Here is a 26040-nt window from a genome sequence, read left to right on the forward strand (position 1 = left end):
ATTAACCTGAATGAGGCTAGTTATTATTGATTTGATGTTTGAACGATTTCAGTTAGAGTGTTAAACGTCCCTTTGCCCCCTTTGTTTTTTGAAAAACAAAAAGGGTTGCTGCAAATGTAATAGTTACACTGTAATTATACATCCTACATTACCAGCTCTTGCTTAAATAAAAGTGCATCTGATTCTTATTCATGTAATGCATAAAAACACATTGCAGTAATAGTATGTTACACAAAAAGATCAATAAAAGACCATTCATACAAGAGTGGCTCCATTCATATGAGAAAATTTCATTTGAGGCAGTGTTCTGAAAAAAATCTGCTCTTTGGTGAGTCCAATAAAATGGTGACATTTTTAATAATAGCACAGTGGGAGATCACAGTGAGGGTAGAGGTTGGGTGCATTTACAGCTATTCTGCTCTCTTTTGATACGAGGCAGCGTGGTCAGATCTTGTTCTCTTGATGTGAGCTCCATTAAAGGAAAGGAAATTTCCCAGTGCCACTGATAATGCTGGGTGTGATGTGGGTTGTCTGGCTCCCCACACTTAGTTACTCGCAGGCCTCTTATTCTTAAAGCAGTAAAAAAAAGAGAGAGAGAGAAAACCATTGAGAATGTATTGTTAGTAATAAGTCCATGATGAAACATGAGGAGACATTCATGATTTGTTTCAAAAGACAATCTAATCAATTTATAACATTGTATCACTTCACTGTTATACAGCCTTTACTGCAAGATCAGGAAAAGGCAACCTAAACAACTCAATACAACAATATCATATAGCCTATAATACAATGTGGATACCAAATATCAAAAAGAAACCTTACAGTTGCTTGTAAAAAATCTCTTAATGATAAACAAACACGACTAACAGTCTACAGCCATGCTAGCTCTGCTAACATGCTGATGTAATGTTTACCATCGTAGTTTAGCATGCTAACATTTGCTAATTAGCTTAAAGCGGCTCTAATCTATATTTTTATCATAACAGTGTATTAAATGACAGTGTGAAAATAATGGGACAGTGTGAAAAGGGTTGATTGTAGAGTTCAACCAACAGAGACTTATTAAAAAGCTCTAAAAGCCCAGTGTACACTACCTGCTCAGCACCAAACAGCAGACAGACACAGTTAGCTGGTGAACATAGTGGAGCATTTAGCTGCTAAAGAGCAAGATATTTCCCTGAGGAGTTGGAGACCAAAAACAGAGCTAAAAGAGAGTTAATATTGGACTTACATTCGCCAGGTGGACAGAAACACGACTCCAAATGATATGATAATGATAATGTTGCTCCGTAATTGCTGGATGTTTAAATAGGCATCTGTTTGCACCATATTAACCTAAAAAGTGATGATATGTAAATATTATATTTACAGCTTTTTTTCCCGCTGCCCCCAAGTGGCCAAATAAATAATTTATCGCAGTTTTAAACAAAGTACATCAGTCGCAGATGGGAATGGTATTAGTTATGTAGGTAATTGGTCATGAAACAAAGTATTGGACAAATAAATTTTGACTTAATTATTGCACTAGAGGAAATGAAATTTGGTAAATACCAAGTGATAACTTATCCTGATGGGGACAAGCGTGTCTGTATCAAAGTTCAAGACAAACGATACAATAATGTGGCAGAGGTAGCAGATGTAGCCGGGTTGGCTCAGCGGGTAGAGCAGGCGCACATATACTTGGAGGTTTATGCCTCGACGCAGAGGTCCAGGGTTCGAATCTGACCTGTGATGATTTCCTGCATGTCTTTCCCCTCTCTCCCCTAGCTGTCAATTAAAGTTGCAAAAAAACATTGACCTGCTGGTGGCGCTAGAGGAAGAGTCAGGTTATTACCAAAGTCTCTAGGATTCTTCATCTGGTGACCATGAATGTTTTTACCAAATCTCATGTCAATCTGTCACGTAGTTGTCGAGATATTTCTGTCTGGACCAAAGTGGTGGACCGAGAGACCGACATTGCCACCCTTGGACCCACGCTAAAAATCTCTGATGATAAACAAGAAAAACAAACCACTAAAGCTGCAAGTTCTTATTTAGTCTTTTTATGTGGGATTTTGATCAAAGTAAAGCATGCCTTAATTCATGGAAATATATACAGTATTTCTTGTATTGAAAGAAGTGACAAAAATAATGAGCAGAGAGTCTTGTAATGAGTGCATTCACTCAAAGTCAAAAGTAACATGATTCCCTAAAAAAGACTTTTAGAAATTCGCTTTTGTTTTTACCTTTTAATATTTTAATCAGACTTGCTTTAAAGTTTTAGAATTCATATGTCATTTTAACTAAATGTTCTCATGACCAAAACAATCCAAATAAAACATAAACAAACAGGTTTGAATCCAGTTAAGTGAGACTGGAGTTGAAATGTAGCCTGGAGCTGCTGCATCAACAGTGAATGGACGACAAGGTTTATGGGCCCGTACACCTCTTGTCTGAACTTTATTATGTACTGTACAATAAAGTGTTACACTCTGGTAGTGCCATCAGTTCAGAGCCAGAAAATGGCACAGAAAACCATCTTGTACATTTTTACTGTCTGTCTTCTGTCTCTTGTGATTTATTCTGGACTGTATTATTTTTAAGCTTTGGCTGAGAGGAGCAAAAGTTCACAGATAAAGATTCATAAACCTTCCTGAAGTGTGCAGAAAAAAATCTTCCATGGCTGAAATTCATTTTATATGAAGTCCACTTTATCATCCGGCAGTGATTTTTCACTGCGAAGACGTCCTGTTCAAGTAAATTCATCCATTCATACCAACCTACAGGGTATAACATTTGCGCTTGAAAAGTATGAAATATTTCTTTGACCTCTCTTTCTGTCTGTCTGTTTTTTCAGGTATGAGATCAGGGACATACATCTTGTGGAGGAGAGCGTCCTGGAGAGCCTAAAGGTCAAAGCCGATTTCCATAATTTCAAGCCGCGACCCTTCAACATGCTGGAATTCTACGACCGCACCGGCCACGATATCAATGACATGCTGCTCGCCTGCCACTTTCGTGGCATCGAGTGCAGAGCGGAGGACTTCAAAGTGGTAAGTTGTTTGCCGAGAAGATTTCATCTGATCATGATTAAAGGATAAGTCTGGTGATTGTCAAAAAATCCTGTTAAAGACCAAAACCAACAATGAATTCATCCTGTTAATAAGTATTGCCTGCGTTGCCAAAGCTTGAAATAGTTTGTTCCTCTTATTCCTATTAAATTCAAACTAACATTTGAATTCTTCAAACTTTTTTTGAAACTATAATAAACTATAATGATCTATAATCCAAAAAAAGCATAAATCATCTTCATGGACGTATTTGTGGAAACAGCGAACAAGCTTTTGGCCTCTGGGTGGCGTTTCCCATAGCAACAGATGACTGACATTTGAGAGCCACCATAGCCCTGTCAAGGTTATTCTGACTTTTTTTTTGCCTTCTTTTTTCAACAAGCTCATGTAACCATCTGAGGTAGTTTAGTGCAGCACTCCATATAAATATTCATATGAGTATATCCTTCTGTATCAACATGCTAGTTATTGAAATGCTATTGTAAAGTGTAACAAGTAGATGTAATTCGTTTTACAAAGCTAAATTAGTCATAATAGTGCTCTCGGTAAACAAGCTTGGTCTGAGCCGACCGTGACAAGCTAACTGTTTGACTGACCAGTACGTTTAATCTGCTCCTATCCAGACAATAAATGACAGCACATAAATAGACGCAGGCCTCCTGTACATCATTCCTCCACCAAACACATCCCAACGTTGCTGAACTCCTTAACATCAATTTACGCCACTATTGTTGGTAATTTACTGTTAGCGATTTAAGAAATCTGTCCCTCTATAACATGTGGGAGGACTCGTGTCGTGCTGTTATTACACGGGGAAAGATGAAGCTAGTTAGCCTATCCTGCTAACGTTAGCACTGATTCCCACTAGACCCCCGTACATAACCCCATGTGTTAAAATTACAGACAGGTTAAGAAAGAAGTGTCGGCCCAAATCCGGCGCTGAAAACAGTCCTCAACAAAAGCACAATTTAATCCTGTTTGAGTAATGTTTTCTAAAACATTACAGTGCCCAGGTGTTTTAGGAATCTTTTGAAAAACATATATTTTTGTGCCCTGTTTTTAACGATTTGCATCTACAGTGTATTTTATTCTGTGATTGAAGAGTAGAGTAGAGTGCAGACAAGGCACGCTGTATAAATCATAGGATTATCTATTTATAGTGAGTTAAAGAATGATGAACCCCCCCACAGCAAAGAGAGCAAACCTCTGAGCGAAGTGAAGAAAAAGACATGTAGTTTTCTAACCTGGGGATACCTGCCGTGTTTTTGTCTGTGGATGCTGCTGGTTTCAATCGAAACCCTCTCCGGTGTAAATATGTCACAGTAGGTGTTGTTGTGTGAACATGTATGTCTTTTATCAGGGACGTGCACAGACAGGGCAAGGGGGTGGGGTAGGGGCTCAATGGGGGAAAAAAAGGCAAATAATTAATAAATAACTATTTATTTTTATGAGAATAATTTAAACAAATATGTTTTATAAGAATTTAACACAACATATTAACATATTAACACAGCTCACTTTTAATGACTTCCTTTCCAATTTATTTTAATTCCCTGACTGTTTCATACTCGACAGATTTCTACAAAATAATCAGTTCACATAGAGGCCTTGGCCTTCTTTAGTATTCACCAGGTTTAACACAAGAGCAGGCAACAGCAAAGGATACTATGCCACAATGTGCATGTTTTCTATGCTACTAGTTTCAAGTATATATTCATAATAACTGACTGCACCAAGGAGATGCAAATGGCAATACATCATTTTAAATATTTTGGTGTTATTGGAATTAATAAGAAAAATCTTCACACTAAACTGAAAAAGGCTGTTGCTGGTATTTTGTAAATTTTACAGGAAAAAGCACTGCAACAATAATAAAAAAAACAATGTTAGTATTAGATGAGGCGCCTTCAGTCATAATGATCAAGTTACTTTTAACGCAGGACACTTTTTTTCATGTAGTGGTCAATTTTGAGATTTTAGTCTATTTTGCTGTCAAGTCTTCTCTAGCTCTAATGGAAAGAAAACTTCCAAAATACACATTTAGATGGGGTTTGTTTTAGGTCTACTACCCTCCATCTGTAGATTTCTTCAGAATGAACCAAACAAGCTAATGTGCATATTTACATTTGGATATAACATTTCAGGGGAAAAGATTCGTGATGTAAGTCATTAACTGGGGAAATTCTGTGGTTATACGTATGTTTTAGTTATTTTGTTTATCCCATTCACCTGCAGTGCCTTGTCAAATGAATGCAATTTTAATTAATGATCACCTAATTTTCATATCAAAGGGGCGAATGTGATGACATTATTAGACACACAATTTATTGTTTTCACCTGTAGTGTCTCCATGAAGTAGCCTGTATGGCCGTGATATATTGTCTAAGCTAAACCTTAGCTAACTTATTACATTAGCTAGTAGCTTATGCATGTTAGCAAGACACAAGTTAACTATATTTGCCTTTCTGTCTGCTTGTCTGTGTGTCAGATGTGCCGTTGTGTGCACTCTGCTGCAGGGAGACGTGGAGCGAGAGAGAGGGAGAGGGAGAGAGAGAGAGGGAGGGAGGGCATCGGAACTGGACAAAGTCATCTCCCGACATGATATTTAAGTTTTTTATCTAATAAATATATTTGTTTGGCAGGGAAGCTGTGCGCAAACAGGATATATATATATATATATATATATATATATATATATATATATATATCCTATTCATTCATATAAAAAAATGAGAAAAAGGGCACTTTTCAATACAAAATTAGATTTACACTTCTATGATTGATTCTTCTTTTTCTTGTTTTATGATGATAACATCGGGGTGTGTTTATATCAGTCTGCGTATAAAATATGTTTTGAATCTGTGCCGACAAGTCCTAAAATGTATGATCAAACATGCTTTTGAACTTTTAATTTATTTCATTGAATCCCCACAGCTCTGTGTAAATGTTTACTTCTACCTTTTCATCTTTTTATTTTCATTTTCTATTTACAAAACAAGGCTGTATTGGACAGCAATTACCTTTTGAAATGAAATCCTTGTGGAGAAGAGATGTGAAATAATGCAGTGGAGCTGGTCAAAGAAATGTGTTTGAAACATTATATAGTATATATATGTGTGTGTGACTGATTCTCATGTGCGTTTTCCCTGCAGCAAAAAGTAGAGGCTGTAATGTCTCTGCCATTAAAGCCTGCTGTTGATGCTGGCGCACCCAGGCACAGTTGCCAGCGGTCACTGGCATCAGACATGGTTTTTAATTTGGAGCTGAACATTGATCATTCCACACAGCAGCCTCACTGAAAAGATTGGATTAAGTTTAATGGTCGTTTATCTGAACAGGCTGGCCTAAGAGATTTATTTTTGGTGTTGGAACATTAATACACACATTCATACACCAACGAGGAGCTCGGCATGCAGCCACTTATTGTAGCAGCTGCACTGAAGTAGCTTTGAAGTGATAGGGCTCCTGCACACTGCCTGCGTGGTGTGAGCGTGTCAGCTGCGTGGCGTATCCGTTTTTATTTTGGCTCCCATGTTAACCGGTTAGAGCTTGCACACTGCCTGCGTGTCGGAAGCGTTTCCAGGCAAAATAGAATACGAAAAGATGTTTATATGTCATTTTTTTTTGTTTTTTAAAGATTCTTTTTTGGGGCTTTTCCCTTTATTATAGTGACAGCGGATAGACATGAAAGGGGGGAGAGAGATGTGGGATGACACACATCAAAGGGCCACAGGTCGGATTCGAACCCGGGCCGCTGCAGGACTCGAACACTCTTACTGGGTGAGCTAGAGGCCACCCCGTTTATGTGTCATTTTGACACGAATACATTTAATAAATGACATTTTGATGTTTGAAAGTCTCTAGGTTTTGACATAAATGCAGATATAAATGTAATTAAAAAAAAAATAATAATAATTATCGATTTTCAAATATTGCACTTGTCAATACAGATCAAAATATTCTGTAGCCTATTTTGCCATCGATACTGCCGATGTTGTCTTTGCTGTAATCAAATCAGTAGATATTTATGTTTATGGGAAACATACATGTGTACAGACAAGGCTAGCAGCAGCAGCAGCGCCACGTAAGACACGTTTCTGGTGTGCAAAGACATAGAAAACACCACGTAGCCGCCACGCAACAGACACGCAACAGACACGCAACAGACACGCAACAGACACGCAACAGAAAAGCCACGCTCACTCCACGCAGGCAGTGTGCAGGAGCCCTTATGCTTATGTTCATGACTCGTTGGTTGTAGCTCAGGCGTAATAAAGGAGGTTTTGAGGTTGTGGCTCCTATAAACTGTTGAACACATGGACACTGTAAATACATTTAAAGCTCAAGACCTACCTGTTTACATTTTACACTATAATTTGTACACCCTCAATTTTAAGTCGCTTGATTCAATGTCTCTTGTCTTTTTTCTACTAATAAACGTTTTTCGCACCAGACATTTTGACATGTCACAGTAGGAAAAGCACAGGTGTAAATAATAAAATGAATCATGGCTGAACTCCATTTAGCTGCTTCACTTTCAGGGTCCTGCTCTTGTGCATGCTGGCTCACTGACTGGGAACGGAGCCATCGTTAATGAGTTGCTCCTGCTATGACAAGTCAAAATGTCTGCCGTGTAAAAGGTCTATTAAGTTATGAGGACCAAGACCACCTTTCAACCCACCCACCAGAAAAAAAACAAGGACTTTAAATTAGTTGGCTGTCGTCAGAATAAGAAGAGACAAGATGAAATCCCTCAAACAGAACAGTCCCTGAGAGGTGAAGATTGTGGTACTCTGGCACTTCAATGATGCAGTAGTTCTTGGCTCTTCTCCTAAACCCAAACATTGCATCGTTACTTTTTCCCCTGATAGGATTTGAGACAGCCTTCTGGTTCTGAGCACATGCTCCCAAACATTTGGTTAGTGCTGCCTCAATAATTCATTCCAGCAGTGGAATATGAAATGCACACATATTAAGCATGTAAATAGTTGTTTATTGTGTGTGTGTGTGTGTGTGTGTGTGTGTGTGTGTGTGTGTGTGTGTGTGTGTGTGTGTGTGTGTGTGTGTGTGTGTGTGTGTGTGTGTGTGTGTGTGTGTGTAGTCCTAACACCCACTCAAGCATCTTATTGACCTTTCCCTGTTTTTGTCTACTTTGAGGGGAATGGATAATTCATGAAGTAGTTAATTTATGTGGCTCACAAGTCCAAGTTCTTAAACTGTCCCCACCTCTGAGCTCTCTGCTGTAATGTAGCAATTTCTCATCTCTTTGAAGAGCAGTGCATCATTCAGAAAATTGCATCTGGCCCGAACATGGCAGCAGAGAGGTGTTCCCCCTGGAGAGGTTTAAGGCCTTTATTTCTCTCCTCTCAACTAACCCTTTGTTATCTACATCACCACAGCTCCAGAAAACTGGAAAATGCACTTCCTTTGAAGACCGTCTTTGATGCATTGCATTGTTAATCTTTTCATTGTTTCATTTGCAAAGTGCGTGATGAATAAGGAAAGGGGTATATCCCAACTGACTGTTCTTTGTGCAAAGATCAAAAGAAGAAAAAAAGAGGCTGATAAGAAACTATTTTATTTCAGGCCAATTTGTGATAAGAATACAGATTCAGCACTCGACTGAATTGACAGAATCACTTTTTTTTAACAATACTTTCATACATACTACCTCGAGGGTAGACTTTTCCAATCCATGGCACGTACAGAAAGTTGACAATACGTTGTCGTCCCCTGTCATAGAATTACAAATGTTCAAATTTTTCCGCATCTTCACAGCTAATGTGTCCTCCTCTGCTGAGGTAGTGTTTAATATGGTAGCAGTGTGATGAAAAGTAGGAAATTAGATACAATATTTGTTTGGACATTTGCTCACAAAAAAACAACCTTCAACCTGATGTATCCAATTAAAATTACTGAGTTTTCTTCTAAATAATTCTTATTCTTCCTACCAAATGTTTAAAACCAGCCTTTCATGTCACTTGGGGAGATGAGAGCAGTAAGAGCAGCTTAAAAAGTCTGCTGAAATTGACTAAAAAGCTGCTTAAAGCTGAAAGGGGCTGCAAATTCAGGTGATAATTCTCTGTCGTTTCATCACACCAAGTGACTCCTTTCACATTGTCATTGTTATCATAGTAAAGATATATATTATAGCTACTCTAATAGTTCAACGCTTTGGAAAAAATAAACATTTATTCGCTTTCTGGCCGAGAGTCAAATGAGAAGATTGATAATTTTTAAATCTGATGATCATACTCTTGTCTCAAACTACAGACATAGCTATACTTCCAGTAAAGTCTAAGTTGCTTGAAAAAGCACTGCATAACAAGTTCTTACCTTGAAACTAACAACTGGCTCAGTGACTGTCAACATGGTTTTCGCGCAAAGAGATCAACCATGTCAGCATTACTACTCTTAACCAAGGTCACATTACTGGAGCTATTTTTATAAATTTTTGTAAAGCCTTCGACACAGTGAACCATCAGATCTTGCTTAAAGTGATGTTTCGGAGTAATTTCACCCTAGGGTCCTTTGCACTACGACCTCGAGCCAAACACTCCCCCAGAAGCTTTTTTCACCTGGGTCGAATATTGGGCGAGTTAGCGTTATCAGCTGAATAGCTTAGTGCAGGGGCTAATGGATCCAGGAGTGTATCTTGTACATTACCCCACTAATAATGCCCGAAATGATACCAAACGTCTACACTAGTACAAATAGGTTATGTACTCATAAAACGATGGATTGGAAAGTTAGAACACCAGGAGTTTATTTAAATAACACTTGCCTGCTGGCTTCTGCTCTTTGCTGCTGCTGCTGCTGCCGTAGTAAGACAAATGCTTAGGGATGTCTACAAATTACAACACCGAAAAGAGATACAACAAAAATATTTATTAATTTAACTTATTTTTTAAAAGTGCTGTAGTACAACTAGCAGGAGACACATTATAATTGAGGTAAGTTTGGAGACACTACCTTATTTAATCATTAAATTAATAAATATTTTTGTTGTATCTCTTTTCGGTGTTGTAATTTGTAGACGTCCCTAAGCACTCCTCTTACTATATATATATATATATATATATATATATATATATATATATATATATATATACATGAGTCAGGCCCATTTATATTGTAACTTAATGTTACTTTTAACTTTCCTGTATAATAAATTAAATTAAATGAAACCAGTCTTGTCTCTACAGCAAGGAGATGATTAGCTTAGCTTAGCTTAGCACAAAGACTAGAAACAGGGGAAATAGATAGCCTGGCCCTGCCCAAAGATAACAAAATCAGCCTACTAGCACCTCCCTCACTCATACACACATTAAATCGTGTTTGTTTAACATGTACAGAAGTGCAAAAACAACAAAATTTCAGCGTTCAGTGAAGCCGCTGGCTGGAGCTTCATGAGGGTGGTGTCAATCTTCTCATCTAACCCTCCACCAGAATCCCCAACATGTTGTTTTTCCCCTCATTGATTGTTATTACATGATATTCCTCTGTTGATTGATTTAATTGTATAAGGCCGTAAAAGAAGAAAACCAATCGGACTCATGTGATAAGTTATTGTGTTCCTTCGCTCAGAGAAGCACTTTGAGAAACGGATAAATGGCATTAGCAGTTATTACGGAGTTATTGGAAGCACCCAGCGCTCCCCTTCTGCTCCTCAATAGTTGCAGAGAATCATCCCTGCTAATTGGACTCAGAGGTATTTCTGAAGTAGATGGAACACTGTGCCTATTCAAAAACCTACTCACCAGTGAACTCCAGTAAAGTAGAACAGAGCTAAGAGCCCCACCCGTGACATATTCCCTTGGTCTGATGCCCGGCGCTTTTTTGTTTGTCAAACTCAGGCTTTGACAGCTCTACCCGCGGAATAGATGTTTCTGCGAGCTCCCAGCATGCTGTCGTGACAGTTGTGTTATAATTTCTGTACCCTGATAGCTGCTGTCATGTCTCAAGAAGGCAACATGCAATTGTAGATTTTGTAGACAAAACGTGAGACATGCTTTGCCTCGGAAAAGAGACAAGACAGCTTTGTGGTATGAGAATCACTGCATTTTGTATCACTTATCATTTGCGAGCTGTGCGGTTGCGAATGTATAAGAAATTCAGTTTAAGAAATACAGATATATAACCTCTAAAAGACCATTTTTGTATGTTTTAGCCCGTTCACTATAAATCCTGTATATCTTAATTATATTTCTAATGACCGTTTCCCAAAGCATTGCAGTTTTAAAAGCATCATTGCTCACAGTTACATAATGCAGCTGAGATAGAGTAACGTTGACAATAAATAAATAAATACGTAAACGTTATTAAACATGTGCAGTGATGGAATATTTTAAAAAGTTTCAGGAAGTCTATTTTCAAACTGTACTACCATGAAATGAATCCAGTGGCTGTCTGAAAGGTAGACAATCTAAAATGTATGGTATGGAAAAATGGTCAGCAGTAATGTAAAATATACCCTAACCACCCTAAGGGGTGGAATAAAACATACAAAACCACCACTGTATTTTCGACGTAATGGTTTTAAGCCAACCTGAACTCTCTAAAAGCAACCCAGAGGGTGACGATGAGCTCAGATTTCTCTGACAACTCTGGCCGTGTTGGGAGATGGAAAAGAAACAGAGTCCTGGGGGGCAGCCCTTCTTTCCTCTGGCAAGAATATACTTAGGCTTGCATTTCCTCTGGGTTTTGTGGCCTGAAGCGACAGATGTGAAGCACAGCCACCACCCACACCGCCCAGCGGCGTGTGGGTCAGCACAGCTGCGCTTCACATTCTGGCTCCTGAACTTGTCGCATCCTCCTGCGCTGAGTCAGCAAAGTTATGTCATCCCCTGGCCACAGTGTTTATCCTCTTTTTTTTCATCCCTCCCTCCTTTCTTAAGCAATTTTCTGCATTCCCCCTTCGTCTCAACCCCTGTGCAGTACATCCCTCACAGCAGTCCTCTTGGGCATGACAATCCTCATTATGTTTTCATGTCGTGCTCTCTCTCTCTCTCTCTCTCTCTCTCTCTCTCTCTCCCTTTTTCTCTTTCTTTCTTTTTCTCTCTCACTCACTCTCTTTCCCTCCCTCACTCTAATGTCCTTTCCTTTGTTCTATTTGCTCCCATGACATCCCCTTTTCACCCTCCGGCTTAGGAACCCTGATTTTTCAAAAACAAAAAAAACAGACAAAAACAAATCTTGATGAAGAGAGAATAAGGTGGAGATATCACGTACATAGGAAATCACTTAAAACAGCCTCTTAAATGTATTCCCACTGGGATAAACATATGAACACACTTCGAGGATTAAATTAATATAACACAGAGCTGAACGCGGGATATTTAGTGCTGACCACTTCTGAAAACTGATTGAGGGGCCGAGTAACCACATTACCCAGATCAGCAGGTGAATACTCAGGGCTCATAATGGAGAGTAATCCTGTACTCGAAAGCCAACTGTCAGCAGCGAGACTGCCATACGCAGCAGGAGAGCTCAAGCCAACTTTATCGAGCGTATTTTAATATACAAACTTCAATAAACATTCACCTACCTTACATCCCCGCGGATTAAACTCATCATGCATACACTTTAAAGCTGTTAAAACACAAGTCTGCCAGCATGTAACTTCAGTTATTAAGTGAAACCCCAAACTCAGAGAAGACCTCTGTAGTCAAATTCCCATCAAATTAAAAAACAAATGCCACTACTTTTCGTCACGATTTATTAGCTAAGCCTGTTTCCATTACACCTAGTCACATTTTTTTATTGATACAGCAACTTTTCCAACTCAGCCAAGCGTAAAAACAGCAATGTTTTGCCTTTTTTTCTCCTTCAAAGTTTTAATGTTTTCACTCTGTTTCGCACTTTTTTTAATGTAAAAATTTAAAATGCACATAAAAACTATTGGAACCGCACTTACTGTCTTTTTTTTCTCTCTTTTTCAATTTCTGTCTCTTAATCACTTACTTTGTTTCTTCTTGTTACAAAAAACTTGTTTTATGTTATTAGAGAATCCTTTCCCTTAAGACCAGAGAAACTAGGAACAAAGGAACAGTAGGGGGAAGCTTAGTGCATCATTAAATGCAGATAAAAGTAGAAGGAAGGATGGAAGAAGAGGCGTGATGTTTTGTCACAAAAGGCAAATATCATATCAGCTTTCACTGGGAGAGGGATGGCCAGATTGATCATCTGCAATCACTAAGTTTCAAAACATCACCAGTTGTTTTAGCACACTAAGATCTGCTGTGTAGGACTGGATGTTGATATCCCTCAATGAACGCGTACTTGAGGCACAGATGAGACTCCGTGGGATGGTCAATTGAGTGATGGCACCCTTTGGTATGTCAAGTGGGCGCCCTCCTTCTTGGGTGTTTCGTTGATAGGCCCACGACACCTCCAGATGGTTGAGCAGTGAATCCCAGTGTCCCAGGTTCACTCCCTAGATGCCATCAACTCACTTGAAGGCCCAGGCGGAGTCCTTTCTTTTCATCCACAGCCACTGGCTCCCCCTTTGCAGCCCTGGAGAGGTCTTTGACTGACTGCCGGTGGGCCTTCCCTAGCACTCCCATCTCCCTGAGTAGCCTGGATGTTGAGGTGGCTACGAAACCTCTGCAGCCTACTTCCACTGGGTGTACCTTTGCATTCCAGCCTTCTTGTTGCGCATCGGCTTCAAGTTCAGCGTACCTCAGCTTTTTCCGTTCGTAGGCCTCCTCCACTGCACCCTCCCAGGTCACGGTGAGCTTGATGATGTAGACAAGCTTGAGTGAGGCTGACCACAAAACAAGGTCTGATCGCAGGTTGGTTGCTGCGATCTCAGCTGGGAAGCAGAGTTTATTGTCCAAGTCTGCCAGCAGCTTCCAGTCCCATGCTCTGCCCAGCTGCCCAGTGTCTGGTCTTATGGTGGTGAGGCTGGCTTGACCCTCGCCCTCCCGAACAAATGGTGTTGGCTGCCACCGGGATGACGGGGGAGGAAGGGCATTCACACTTGTCTGTCGACTTTCCAGCACTGCTGCAAGACACTTTATCACCTGGTTGTGCCGCCAGGTGTAACGGCCTTGGGTGAGGATGGTCTTGCATCCCACTAAGATGTGCTTCAGTGTTGCTGGACTTGGACATAGAGGGCACGTGGGGTCTTCGTCATACCACAGGTTTAGGTTTGCGGGGGAAGGCAGGACATCGTAGGCAGCCCTGATGGTAAAGCTTGCCCTGAATGCCTCCATCTCCCACAACTCCACTCCTTTCCATTCCATCCACTACCCTTGCTTTGCCTGCGCCACAGCTTGGGCACACCTTCCTGCTTCCTCCTCCTGACGTACCTCCTGGACCACCAGCTTGCGTCTCTGAGATGGAGAGGCCTTGCTCCACGCTGGTGTACTGGCCCCAAGGTCAAGACCACTCCTCCCCTCCTGTACTCGGCCCACGATGTCCTTGTGTCTGAGTGCTGCCTTTGCCTGCTCAGTTGCAGCCAATGGGGTCCTCCCTTTGCCGTAGAGACCAATGCTGCTAAGGTACCTGGAAAGGCCAAGCCACTTCCTTACATATAAGCTGTCCAGTCTCTCCAGCTTTTCCACCTTTAAGAGCGGGACTTCATAGAGGGTTAGCGGCCACAGGAGACGTGGAAGTAGTCTGATAGCCTAATCATTCCTTTCAATGCTTTAACTGTAACTCCCACTTTAATAACCCCAAAAAATCTGCAAATTTTAAACCCCAGAGACGTCTTATCTCATGTTCTTAAAGGGCGGACAGCCAAACAGCGTCTCCATGACTCCAGCTGGTTTGGAGACGGACCAGTAATGCTGCTCAAGCACGCTCTATTTGCTAGGGCCTGATAGGGGGAAACACTTTTTTTAGAAGACATTTCGGACCGGGGAAGAGGGAGGAAGGAAAAAAAAGAAGCACAGCACGGCTGAAAATAGCCCGGGTTGTCTGCACTGCTCTGCACATGGTTTATTTATCCTGAGGATTAGTGCAGGTGACTTGAGGGCCGGTCTCAGTGTGGGCTAAAGGCAGGCTCGCATGGGACTGGCTGTGAGTCACACTGCTGGATGGAGTTCAGGAGGAGGAATGATGCCACAGTTCAGACCGCCAACCTCCTCTGTACTCGTCTGACACCAAATCAGTGTGTTTCCAGAGGCGGACTGGGAGCCACAAAAGCCTCTGATAAATGTGAGAGGCTAGTAGTCAGTGGTGGAAAGTAACTAAGTACATTTACTTAATGCTGCTATTTGCGAAGGATACAACAGTTGGGCCCTCCGAATTCAGTGAAAGGAGGCCACATTTGTGGACCACATTTGAAGGAGCCTTTGAAATTTGACTTTTTGGTCTATGACCCCTTATAAAAAAGGTGTCTAGTTCCTTCCTTCAATTACCCCTGTCCTGGCCTTTTGGCACTGGCTACCGGTTAAATTCAGGATCCAGTTCAAGATTCTTGTAATTACCTACAGACCCTTCAATGGTCAGGCAACGGCTTACATAAGTAATTTGCTGCACCCTTATGTTGTCAGCAGATCTTTGAGATCCTCAGATTAGGGCTTACTGGCTTTTCCTGAAAACAAAAAGTAACAGAGCTTTTAAAACAATCGCTCCTAGACTGTGGAACACTTTGCGAGTGACTACATCTGTTGACATTTTTAGTCATGCCTACTGTATTATTTTGTATTTACACTTTTGTTTTTTTACTCTGGTTTATTGTGATTTATTGTGCTTTTTACGACTATTGCCTGTGAAGCACTTTGTGACTGTCTGTGATAAGTGCTATACAAATAAACTTTACTTACTTAAGTACTTGTTACATTCAAGATGTTATGAGTTGTTTCAATTTCACCAAAAAGAAATTTCTCCTCTGAACTTCCCAGATGGTTTCATTTAAATAAAATAACATAAGGCACAAAATGTTGAATTATCCAATATTTGGATGGAGTATATTTACATTATCGTATGGGTACTTTTACTCAAGTAAAGGATCTGAGTACTTATTCAGTGCAGTGTGTTTGTATCAGGTGGATCACGATGGTTAAAATCTTCTCTTCTGACATGATGCACTGTGATGTGCAGGCAGTTATAGTTTAAACTTACTGAACTTTATGTTAAATTAAAAACAGGATTGAATGTTTCTACAGTTACCACATTTGACTCAATCACAACACTTTTTCTTTTTGATGTGAATGCGGCAGCCATGAAAACATGACATACTGGATTTTATTATTTCTCTCTGTATGAATGTGATATTACTTTAATGAAGCGCAGTAACACGCAGATGCAGAATATATGAGTATTGTTAAATAGAGTGGAAAAAATGAAGCTACGTAACAGGAATTTAATAGAGACAGGAACATTTTTGTGGTTTAAAATAGGTTATCCAGTCAGGTGCACAGGAATACACACACACACACAGACAGCAGTTCCTTATAATCCTGTATTGTCAGGGAACATGCACTGTAAACACAGCTGAATGATAGCAGACAAGGGTTAAACCTGTAAACAATCAAATAATCCTGCCACGGTACTAACAGTGCTGACAGAGACACAAACAAACAGAGAATGCAGAATAACCTGCTTTTATGTCTTTTTTTTCTTCTTTTTGTGTAAACTGCACAAAACTGTGTGCAGACAGACGGGGGCTCAGTGTGTGATAAGGTCAGAGAAATGGACGCAGGGCAGGACAAAGTGAGAAGAGACAGATGGGAGCAGTTGTAGTGACAGGTGAGGATGCAGACTGTAGTTAGTCACTGTAGGTGTGAAACACGGTGCAGAAATAAACTGAAAGAGGCAAGGACAAACGGATGAAAGAAAGGAAAATGAGCTGGAGGCATGTTATTGAGAACAAAAAATGAGGGTTATAATGAGGAGGTTTTGAATGGAAGGAGAAAGCGGCGGAAGATGGGAACAAGTAGGGAACAAGGAAGGCTCTCTCTGCATGTCTTACTCTGACACCACTATAATGACTAATTTAATTTAATGATCCTGCCCAAATTTTCTCTGTTCATATTAAAGTTTTTTTTTATTATTGTCTGAGGAAAAGTAGGAGATATTAATTTACTTGCCAGTAAGTTCAGACACAGGTGCACACATGAAACAAACACAGACACACACACACACACACACACACACACACACACACACACACACATACACACACTGAAACAAACCTACACACAGATAAAGAAGAGGCAGTGGCATTCACAGCAACAACAGCGGCGGCCTCCCAGGGAACAGCCGGGAGACTGATTAGTATTTCCTGGATGTGCTTTTGCACTTTTATATCAACCTTAGACTGGCATTTCTACCGCAATTACTGAGCTAATCAGTTAACCAGCACTGGCCTGCAGCCTAAGTTTAGGCAACATTTCTTTCTGCCGGTTTGACTTTTTAACATGTCTGTGGAAAATAACGGCACATCTCATGGTGTATTGTTGATTGGTTGAGACCTCGGCTCCTCTGGATGCTGCACTTTCCTGAAAAATTATCATTGTGACATTTTGTGATTATTGCACAGCATACAATGCAGACTCACAGGAGAGTTGGGTGACAGATAGAAAGACATTTACAGGCTGACAGGGAGGAGGAAAGGATAAAGAAAAAATGGCTAGACAAATTCAGAGCAATACACCTGCTATGACATAGTTGCATCCTCTAGCAATGCTAGAGTATACGCATCATTTGCTAACAGCTAGCTATTTGGGACCAGGCTATTTTCGGATACAAAAGAGTTCACTCCGAAACCTCGCATACATTGCTGATTGAAATGTTTGAGTTTACTACCATGTAACCTCTCCGGTCTCTCTTCCTTCATCTGCTCTTGAATGTTCTGCATCGAGCGACGGAGAGCAGGCTGTACCCAGAATGCTGTTTAATGGTGTAACAATTATTGGTGGTTCCATCTCAATACACCACACAGTGTGTACATAACTCACTACTAATAAATATGTCCCGTAGATGTCAAGATCTCACGCTCAACACTGCATTTCCTTTGGTCCTCAGCAATGAACGGTTGCCGAGAAAATCAAAAGACAGACAGCGACTCCTTCCATTTTAGTTAGATGAAGTTAGTCTGAAGTTTAGACCCAATTTAAAGATCTCCCAACAAGAATTGTTGAATTACATTTCTTTTTCATTAAGTGCAGCAGAATTCAAAATAAAAGTTAATCATTTTGACCTGATAAATTAAATCACTGACTTTAGGCACTTGTTCCCATACATGCTCAGAAACTTCTGCTGAAAATGTTAGTATTTATTTTCTTTTGTAGCATGTAACATTTGTCTTGGTGTATACTGTATTTATTGTTGTAACAATGTTCTTATGCTGCCCTCTTGGATGGGTCTCTCTTGAAAAAGAGATTTTATTTTAATGAGACTTTCTTTTGCTTAAAGCTGCTCAGCACCAAACAGCAGACAGACAGTTAGAGACTAGCTGGTGAACATAGTGGAGCATTTAGCAGCTAAAGAGACAGATATTTCCCTCAGGAGTTGGTGGACAGAAAATCTGCACTAAAAGAGAGTGAATATTGTACCTACATTAGTCAGGTTGACACAAACAAGCTTGCAAATGAATGCTGATGTTGTTTTGTGTCTGCTGGAAGTGAAAATACTGAATCCCTTAAAAAGAACTCGTAACTATGTGGTTTGTAATTCTGCTTGCTGCCATAGAACCTCTTCTTTGGTCATCTATTGATTACTAATCATCAGACTGAATCTGCAGATTTTTTTTAACAGTTTTTTTTTTAACAGTGATCCAGAATGAAAATCTGTTTTATTTTATTTATTTGTTAAAAATCTTTGGATAATGCCTCCACACATTCCGTATGGCCCTGCTGATCATTACAAGTACTTGTGTGCGTCTTTCAACAGAAAGATTACAACACAATTTAGTCCACTTAACCTCGATCTGTACAACATTTTAAGAAAAAAAGAAAGGTGTTATTAACCCCTTTTTCACTCCATAATTACACACATGCAATATCACACACACACACACACACACACACACACACACACACACACACACACACACACTTAAGCCACCTACACATGATCAGCAGAAAAACCACTTGGTTACAGAACAGAGAGGCAAAGCGCAGCACAGATACGCAATCATTGCTTCTGGAATTGGTTGCACCTTGAAAGGTCACAGTTGAAATAATTTGAACTTTAAGCGCAGCGTTCAACGGCAATTTTGAGCGGTGCGCGACACCAAGGGTAGCGCTCCGCCTAGTTGGGTGGCACCGCCCTCCCCATAGGAAAACAATGGAACGACCAGCGCATAGCGCTTTTACCGCAGATCATGTGTAGGTGGCTTTAGGCCTAAAATACACACATGCACACACAGGACATATAGACATGAATTATTGTTATAGAGAGAGATGTCAAAGTGATGTGGCTGCCATAGTCAGGCGCTCCAAGCAGTTGGGGGGTTGGTGCCTTGCTCAAGGGTAAGAGGTGAACTGGCACCTCTCCAGTTTCCAGTCCACACTTCATTCTTGGTCCGAATGGTCCGAACGGGCCACCCTCCGGTCCCCCAAGTCAAGTCCCTATAGACTGAGCTACTGCAGCTAATATTCTTCATTATTCTTCATTTCATACACTACTGGTGTCAGATGTTGAAATGCCTCTGGATTGCAACTGAGGACAAATATGTGGGCTCATCAGAGATGTAAAACAGTCGCTTCTTTCATCAAGGTGAGATACACACAGAGAGACGAGAAATGATTTGTCCTTTTTATCTCAGAATATCAAACACATCGTTGGCATCAATGAACATTTTTTTCTCTGTTTACCTCCCAAATCACTCACAGTAAATATGATGCATCTGTCCGCTTTATATAATGAAATGAAATTAAACACATCCCTCATGCCACCATGCATTGACATCAGGTAAAACAGGCATTACCACTTAGTGAGTGATGCTCAGACAACCACCCAGAATAGAGGACATCAGTCACTGCAGTGAGAAGAATGACAGGTATATCTGGAAAAGTAAATTGGCTTTGCTTTCGTTGTTTACTCTCTGCTGGTCATTGTTTCTCTGCTGCTCTGATAAGTGGAGCGGAGCTGATGTTGAGGCCGAGTGGTCAGGCGTGCTGTCTAGTCTGTCTGTCTGTCTGTCTGTCTCTCTCTCTCTCTCTCTCTCTCTCTCTCTCTCTCTTGGTGTCCTCTCGTTGACAGGGACACACTTGTTTAAAGTAGGAGCAGCAGAAACTTGTTATGCTCGTCCAGTCGTCAGTCCTGGCTGGGTGCAGATGCTGCGGTCTGCCCCGCAGGACCCCGCCGGTCCAGCTACTCTGCGTCCTCTCCACCTCAATGACACTTTAGTGCCCAATTAAGGGATCAGCAAAATTTTTTCATGTTTTCAGTAGGAACAGCAAAAAAGAAGGCTGATGGAACGGTGCGTGACACTTCTTAGACAGCCTCAGGTTGTAATTTTGTCTCTAACCTCGGACATGACTCAGAGCTTCTGCCTTTTAAATCTTTTGAGCAGCCTTCAAAGCCCAGTAAATTTTTTCTCTTTCATTGGCCTTTCTGAAAAAATTAAGCTTGTTCTCCCTGGGGTTTACTTTCCATATTCTAAGACAAATCCACTGCAGCAGTTGCTTTCAGAAGTTAAAACCTTTGTTTAATGTTGTTGAACTGTTTTTTTAAACTCACAGGGTGGCAGCGCTGTTAGCTGTAATGTCTGCTGTCTAAACCTTCCCCAGCGTTCAGACCTCTCTGTGTTAGATGGTAAATGTCTGAGCTGTTATTGACTCTTTTTCTGTCGAGCAGTGACATTTAACCCACAATGGTCTAGGGCTTATGGGAAATGCTGTTCATTAAAGGCAGCTAAAAAAAACAGGAATATTAAATAAACAACAATTATAGGTATTACATTACCATTCTTGTCTAAACACCTGGGATTAACTAACCAGCATACTGTTGAGTAAGGTTAGGTACCAAGCCTGATGTCTAGTTATTAGTATTTAACAGTGTCAATGGGATTTTAAATTAGGTTTTCTTTCTCTGCAATAGAACTAATTACATCCCTTTGGCTCTTTAAAGCAGCAGCCTGCATTAACTGATTTTTTTTGGGACAGCAGAAACAAACTAAGAACACACTAACATATCAGTGAACTTGTTTTTACAGTTGTCTATTTACACATTCAGCAGTTACGGAGCAACATCAGCATTCATTTGGAGTCGTGTTTCTGTCAACCTGATGATATAAGTCCAATATTTCCTCTTCTTTTTTGCTCTATTTTACTTTACACTTACTCCTGAACCAAATACCTGGCTCTTTAGCTTCTAAATGTCCCACTGTGTTCACTAGCTAGTCACTAACTTTGTCTGTTTGCTGTTTGGTGCTGAGCAGGCAGTGTGCAGCTGGTTTAGAGAGTTTTTTCGTTAAAACGGCTGCCCACTGCACCTGAAAAACGATGCTATGAGAATTTTGAGAGTGAACCAAAACAGTATTTGTTGGAGACCAAAACAATGAGCTGAAAGACACTAAAAAACTCCTTAAAGCTGAGAGTCATGCTATGTCATTACGAGCGATCCCTTTTGTAGTCACATAATCCTGTGTTAATATAAAAATATTGATAATAGCACTTTATATAAAGCATAAGAATAGCTTAAAAATAAAACTTTTTAACCATCATTTGAAATTAGCTATAGCATAATGTAAAGGGTTCATTAAAATAGTAAATAACTAAGGACAATAACTTATGGAAGGCAACTTGGAAATTAATTTTGGCCTGGTGGTCTCTCTCATAAATCTATTGTTGCTTGGTAACGAGGGAGTCATTGGGTGCAGGCATGTGTGTCTTTAAAGAGTTATCAGCGCCCTGCATTATCACCTCTGACACCTTATTAAGGACACTGTTGTTTTAATTATACACTGATATCAGCGAGGGGAGATAAAATTGAGTGGCGTTCATTATGTGTTGTATTAGCATTCGAAGGACAAATGAGTTCCACTTTGTGAAAGTGTGCACAGATAGGAAAAGGGAGAAAGGTTTGCATAATAAATAGCAGAGGATGACAAAAAGACATCGGGAGAAAGAGGGGAAAAAAAGAGAGAGAGGTGACAGGGGAGAAAAGGTCAGACTGTCCCACTACAGTCAGTATACTAACCCACCTTCACAATCATCTCTTTTCATCCGCTTATCCTTTTAATAAAGTGTTTTTATACAACTTTTTAAACTTGATTATGTTTGTACAATGTTTAAGCACCTGGTCCAAACCATTCCACAAACTCACCCCATAGATCGTGATGCACATACTTTTCAGAGTTGTTCTTATTTTGAGCTTTTTGAAGTTTAGTTCTCCACTCTTAGACTGTAAACATAAACTGCAGGAGCAACCAGGCTAACAAGAGCAATCCACCACGTTAAATTTAACAGCTTCTTATTAAACACTTCCATCATTAATCTCACTGTCGCTGCCCTTTACAACTAAGCAGCATCCTTTCTTTTCTGACGCTTGTATTATGTAACCACGCAGTTACAAAGCAAGAATATAATCAAACAATATTTCCCTGATAAGAGGTCAATCATACTCCCTTTCTCGAACTGGCTGGACATAGGAGAGCCCTGTGATTTCACAGGCCAACGCTGAATCTTAACGAGCTGAGTGTGAAGAAAAGGAAGTGAGGTCTTATAGCGTGAGAAAGTGAATGTGTCTCGCCACATAGAAATTAATTCAATTTGGAGTTTTTTTTTAAAATTGTATTCCCATTTAAAAATGATCTTTTAATGATATCTTAATTGTTGCACACAGGGGTATAGATACCAAAATCATCCAAAATTGACCCATAATCTGAAAGTCAATTTATTTAACATGCAGACTCCTCAGTTTTCTCAACAAAGTAATCTTTAGCTTCCAACCAGGAGCACCTAGTGGGGAAAGGGGCACGTAAAAGATTTTTTTTTTTGATTGTATGTTCCTTACCAAAATGCACCTTGGCAGTCGTAACCTTTAATTTGTAGGTAATTTTTAGTATACTAAATATTTTCTAATTCAGTCAATCATCTTCTGTACTGATGATTCCCCAAATGTGAGTCACCAAACATTGTCTATAAAGAAAATTAATTGGACTTCCAAAACTGGAGGTGCCTAAAATATTCCACTCAGCAATTCTATAAGTAGATGGGGTCTGATGTCCTTATGTCACCAGAACAGGTGAAAACATCTGTGTAGGTGTGCAGGGCCTTTACATTTAAATATTAAGGATTCAACTGGGTTTAACTGAAGGTTAACAATAGCTGAACAATCCTGTGTGTCCCTTTTTTAAATACCAGCTTATTCTTATTCAGGGCCACAGAAGGGACAGGACATCCCAGCATGCACTGGGATACCCTTAAGACCTTCTTTTTTCTTCTTTTTTTAAGAAAGAAAGGTTTCCGGTGTCCTTTCAGTTTCTGTAAACAACCAGTCAGACCAGCTCATAATGACCAAAGGTTTAGATGTAATGTACACTCACCGAGGATACTGTGCACTGTACCTCTCGAACACTCAGAGAATGTCAATGTGGTGTTAAAGTGATCAGCAGTTAAGGAAGGAGCCAGTTGTGGCTATGCCGAGGAGAGTTTGAATATGTCTTATAGTTTATATGCAGGCAGGCCTATAAAAATCACTGATGGTCAACAAATATGTTTCCAACATCTCTCTTCTTTTCTCCTTTCCCCTCAAGAGAACTCATCCAATCCTCAGCAGTACTGAGCTTGTTTTCACTCTGCTGCTATTAACAGTATTGGATCCTGATGTTTTCAATAAAAGTTGAATTCAAACTTCCCCTCTATTTCAAACATGTTTCACAGGCAGTTGCAAATTGTCAATATGCAGATGCTGTGTGTTTCTGCTTCCTCTCTGATTTATGCAGCAGCGAGGCGCTCATCAAGTCGCCATTTGATTGCATCGTGTATTTCGATAAAAAAAGATGCCATCGCCTTGAATGATGCCTCTCATTAGCTGCGCTTCAGAACTGGGCTGTTCCTCCAGACAAGGAATACGACTGCAGTATTTGTTTTTCTTGTCTTTTCTGTCCCTGTAGGATACCCTGAAAAGGTCTTTACCCAAAGAAAATGAACAGATAAACACACATATGCACTCTCACAATAATCTGACACCTGTTGTGGGATCAGTGTTTAGGTTTACAGTGAATCTCTCTGTCTAACCAAGCTTTTAGCCTCCCATTAGCTCCTTTTTAGGTCACCATGGCAACCTCAGCCTGTTAAGAGCCTGCACAGACCTGACTCTCTACTTTCACCGGCACTACTCACTTGCTGTAAGCTCAGTGGGATTTCTAAAATGAACCAGTAAAAATGAAAAAAGAAAAGCATCGCAGCTGAAAGCATTATTTCATCCGCCATTTTTAACTGATAAGAAAAGAATTGAAATCCATAATAACCTTTCGAGGGAGAAAAATAAGGAGAAATAATTTATAAGAGACAATCGTTTACAGATGCAAATCAGTTTTATATCCATTTGTCACAGATTGGTACGCCTCTGTTTCTAATTGCTCCCCTCTGCCATTTACTGGTTGTGTGAAATATTATTTGAAATGATTTTCAACAGCTTCCAATTATTTTTGAATGTTTTGCTAATGGCCTCAGATTGTTCTGCCATTTCTCTCACATCCGCAGTGTTTTTCTGTTTTTTTTAACTTTCTGTCTTTTACATCAGGGTTCGTTTACAGCTTTAAGCCAAACAACTTTTTTGACTTTCTTTGTGACTGCTTTGACAGTGCAGTTGTGATTGTTAGCCTGAATGCACGGCCTTCTATATATGTGAACTGGTTGTGCTTATTTAAAGTCCAACGCAAATTGAATTTTATCTGCTACAGCAGCATACATATCTGCTCTGTAAATCACTTGTCCTGTGTTCTCCTTTACTTTATGCATTATGCAACATTATATGCTGATTACAGCTCTGTGACTACCTTCGCTGCCGGCTTTGAAGCGCAACAACTCTACTCCCCCATTCCGTCTTTGTAACTTTCAAACAGACGACAAGGCGGATTAAATGCGTTCCGCCACCTTGAACAGGCTGTGTAAAAGGGGTAACTGATTAACGGGCCGCATCCTGCTATACTACACAAGAGGAAGTTACTCACTTTGGTCTGTTTAGATGCTGGTGTGGTCCTTACTCTTCAATACCTCTGCTACACTGTCTGCCCATGCAGACTGATCTCATGAAGTGGCGTATGTATGACACGCCAATTTGTATGCCATTTTTGGCGTGTCATCAAGACGCATACTAATTTTTAAGCGTGTTCATTAACGCCATTTGGCCTCCATTGACTTACATTACCTTGCAATTGCGTGTGAATTTACGCCGTAGCGAGTAGTATGAAAGGGCGAAAATCCGCATAGGGAGGTTGGATGGGTAAAACACAGGACTTTCATCCAGGAGAGCTGGTCCCGCGTGTCACGTTTCCTAAACTCAACCGTCGCTTTCTTCTTTGTTTCCTAAACCCAACCCGGTTCTTCTTTTCCTAAACCCGACCCGTGTGTCATGTTTCCTAAACCCAACCGTAGCTTTCTTCTTTTACTAAACCCAACCGGTTCTTCTTTTCCTAAACCCAACCCGTCCGCTGTACACAGCGCCCAAAATGCGTACAGATAACACGCCACTGGAGAAAGTATGTTATGAAAGTATGTTTACGCGAAGTCAAGATGTCGTGTTTGCCCATGGCTTGTAACAAGTTTGATAACTTCTTCTGTGCTCCCCTGCTGGTGCTTAGCCTGCCAGCTGCTGTCAATTAAACACAGATACCGACACGCCCCTTCAGCCAATTGAGATGGAAAAAATAGCATTTCAGATATTTCCCCAACAACCTTTTTTTCTTCCTTTTAAAAATAAAAAAACTATGAACTATACATTAAAAAAACATGTTGACTGCAATTTTTGACTGCAGAAAGGTATGAATAAATGGGATTTCAGTTGGACTGAAAGTGTGTGTAGTAGGGTGACCAAACATCCTCTTTTGCACGGACATGTCCACTTTTTACCTACTGTCCGG

The 26040-nt window shown here is 40.3% G+C and overlaps 1 protein-coding gene across 1 annotated transcript in view; it reads left to right on the forward strand.

Annotated features, from left to right (window-relative positions):
* LOC114558825 (acid-sensing ion channel 1) overlaps nucleotides 1-26040 on the forward strand; it is a 46456-nt gene that overhangs the window by 2540 nt on the left and 17876 nt on the right. The window contains exon 2 of the mRNA XM_028583081.1: nucleotides 2840-3035. Coding sequence (XP_028438882.1) covers nucleotides 2840-3035 — 196 coding nt within the window. The remainder of the gene's footprint in view (nucleotides 1-2839; nucleotides 3036-26040) is intronic.

The sequence above is a fragment of the Perca flavescens genome, chromosome 7 (genome assembly GCF_004354835.1).
Source record: "Perca flavescens isolate YP-PL-M2 chromosome 7, PFLA_1.0, whole genome shotgun sequence".
Lineage (NCBI taxonomy): Eukaryota > Metazoa > Chordata > Actinopteri > Perciformes > Percidae > Perca > Perca flavescens.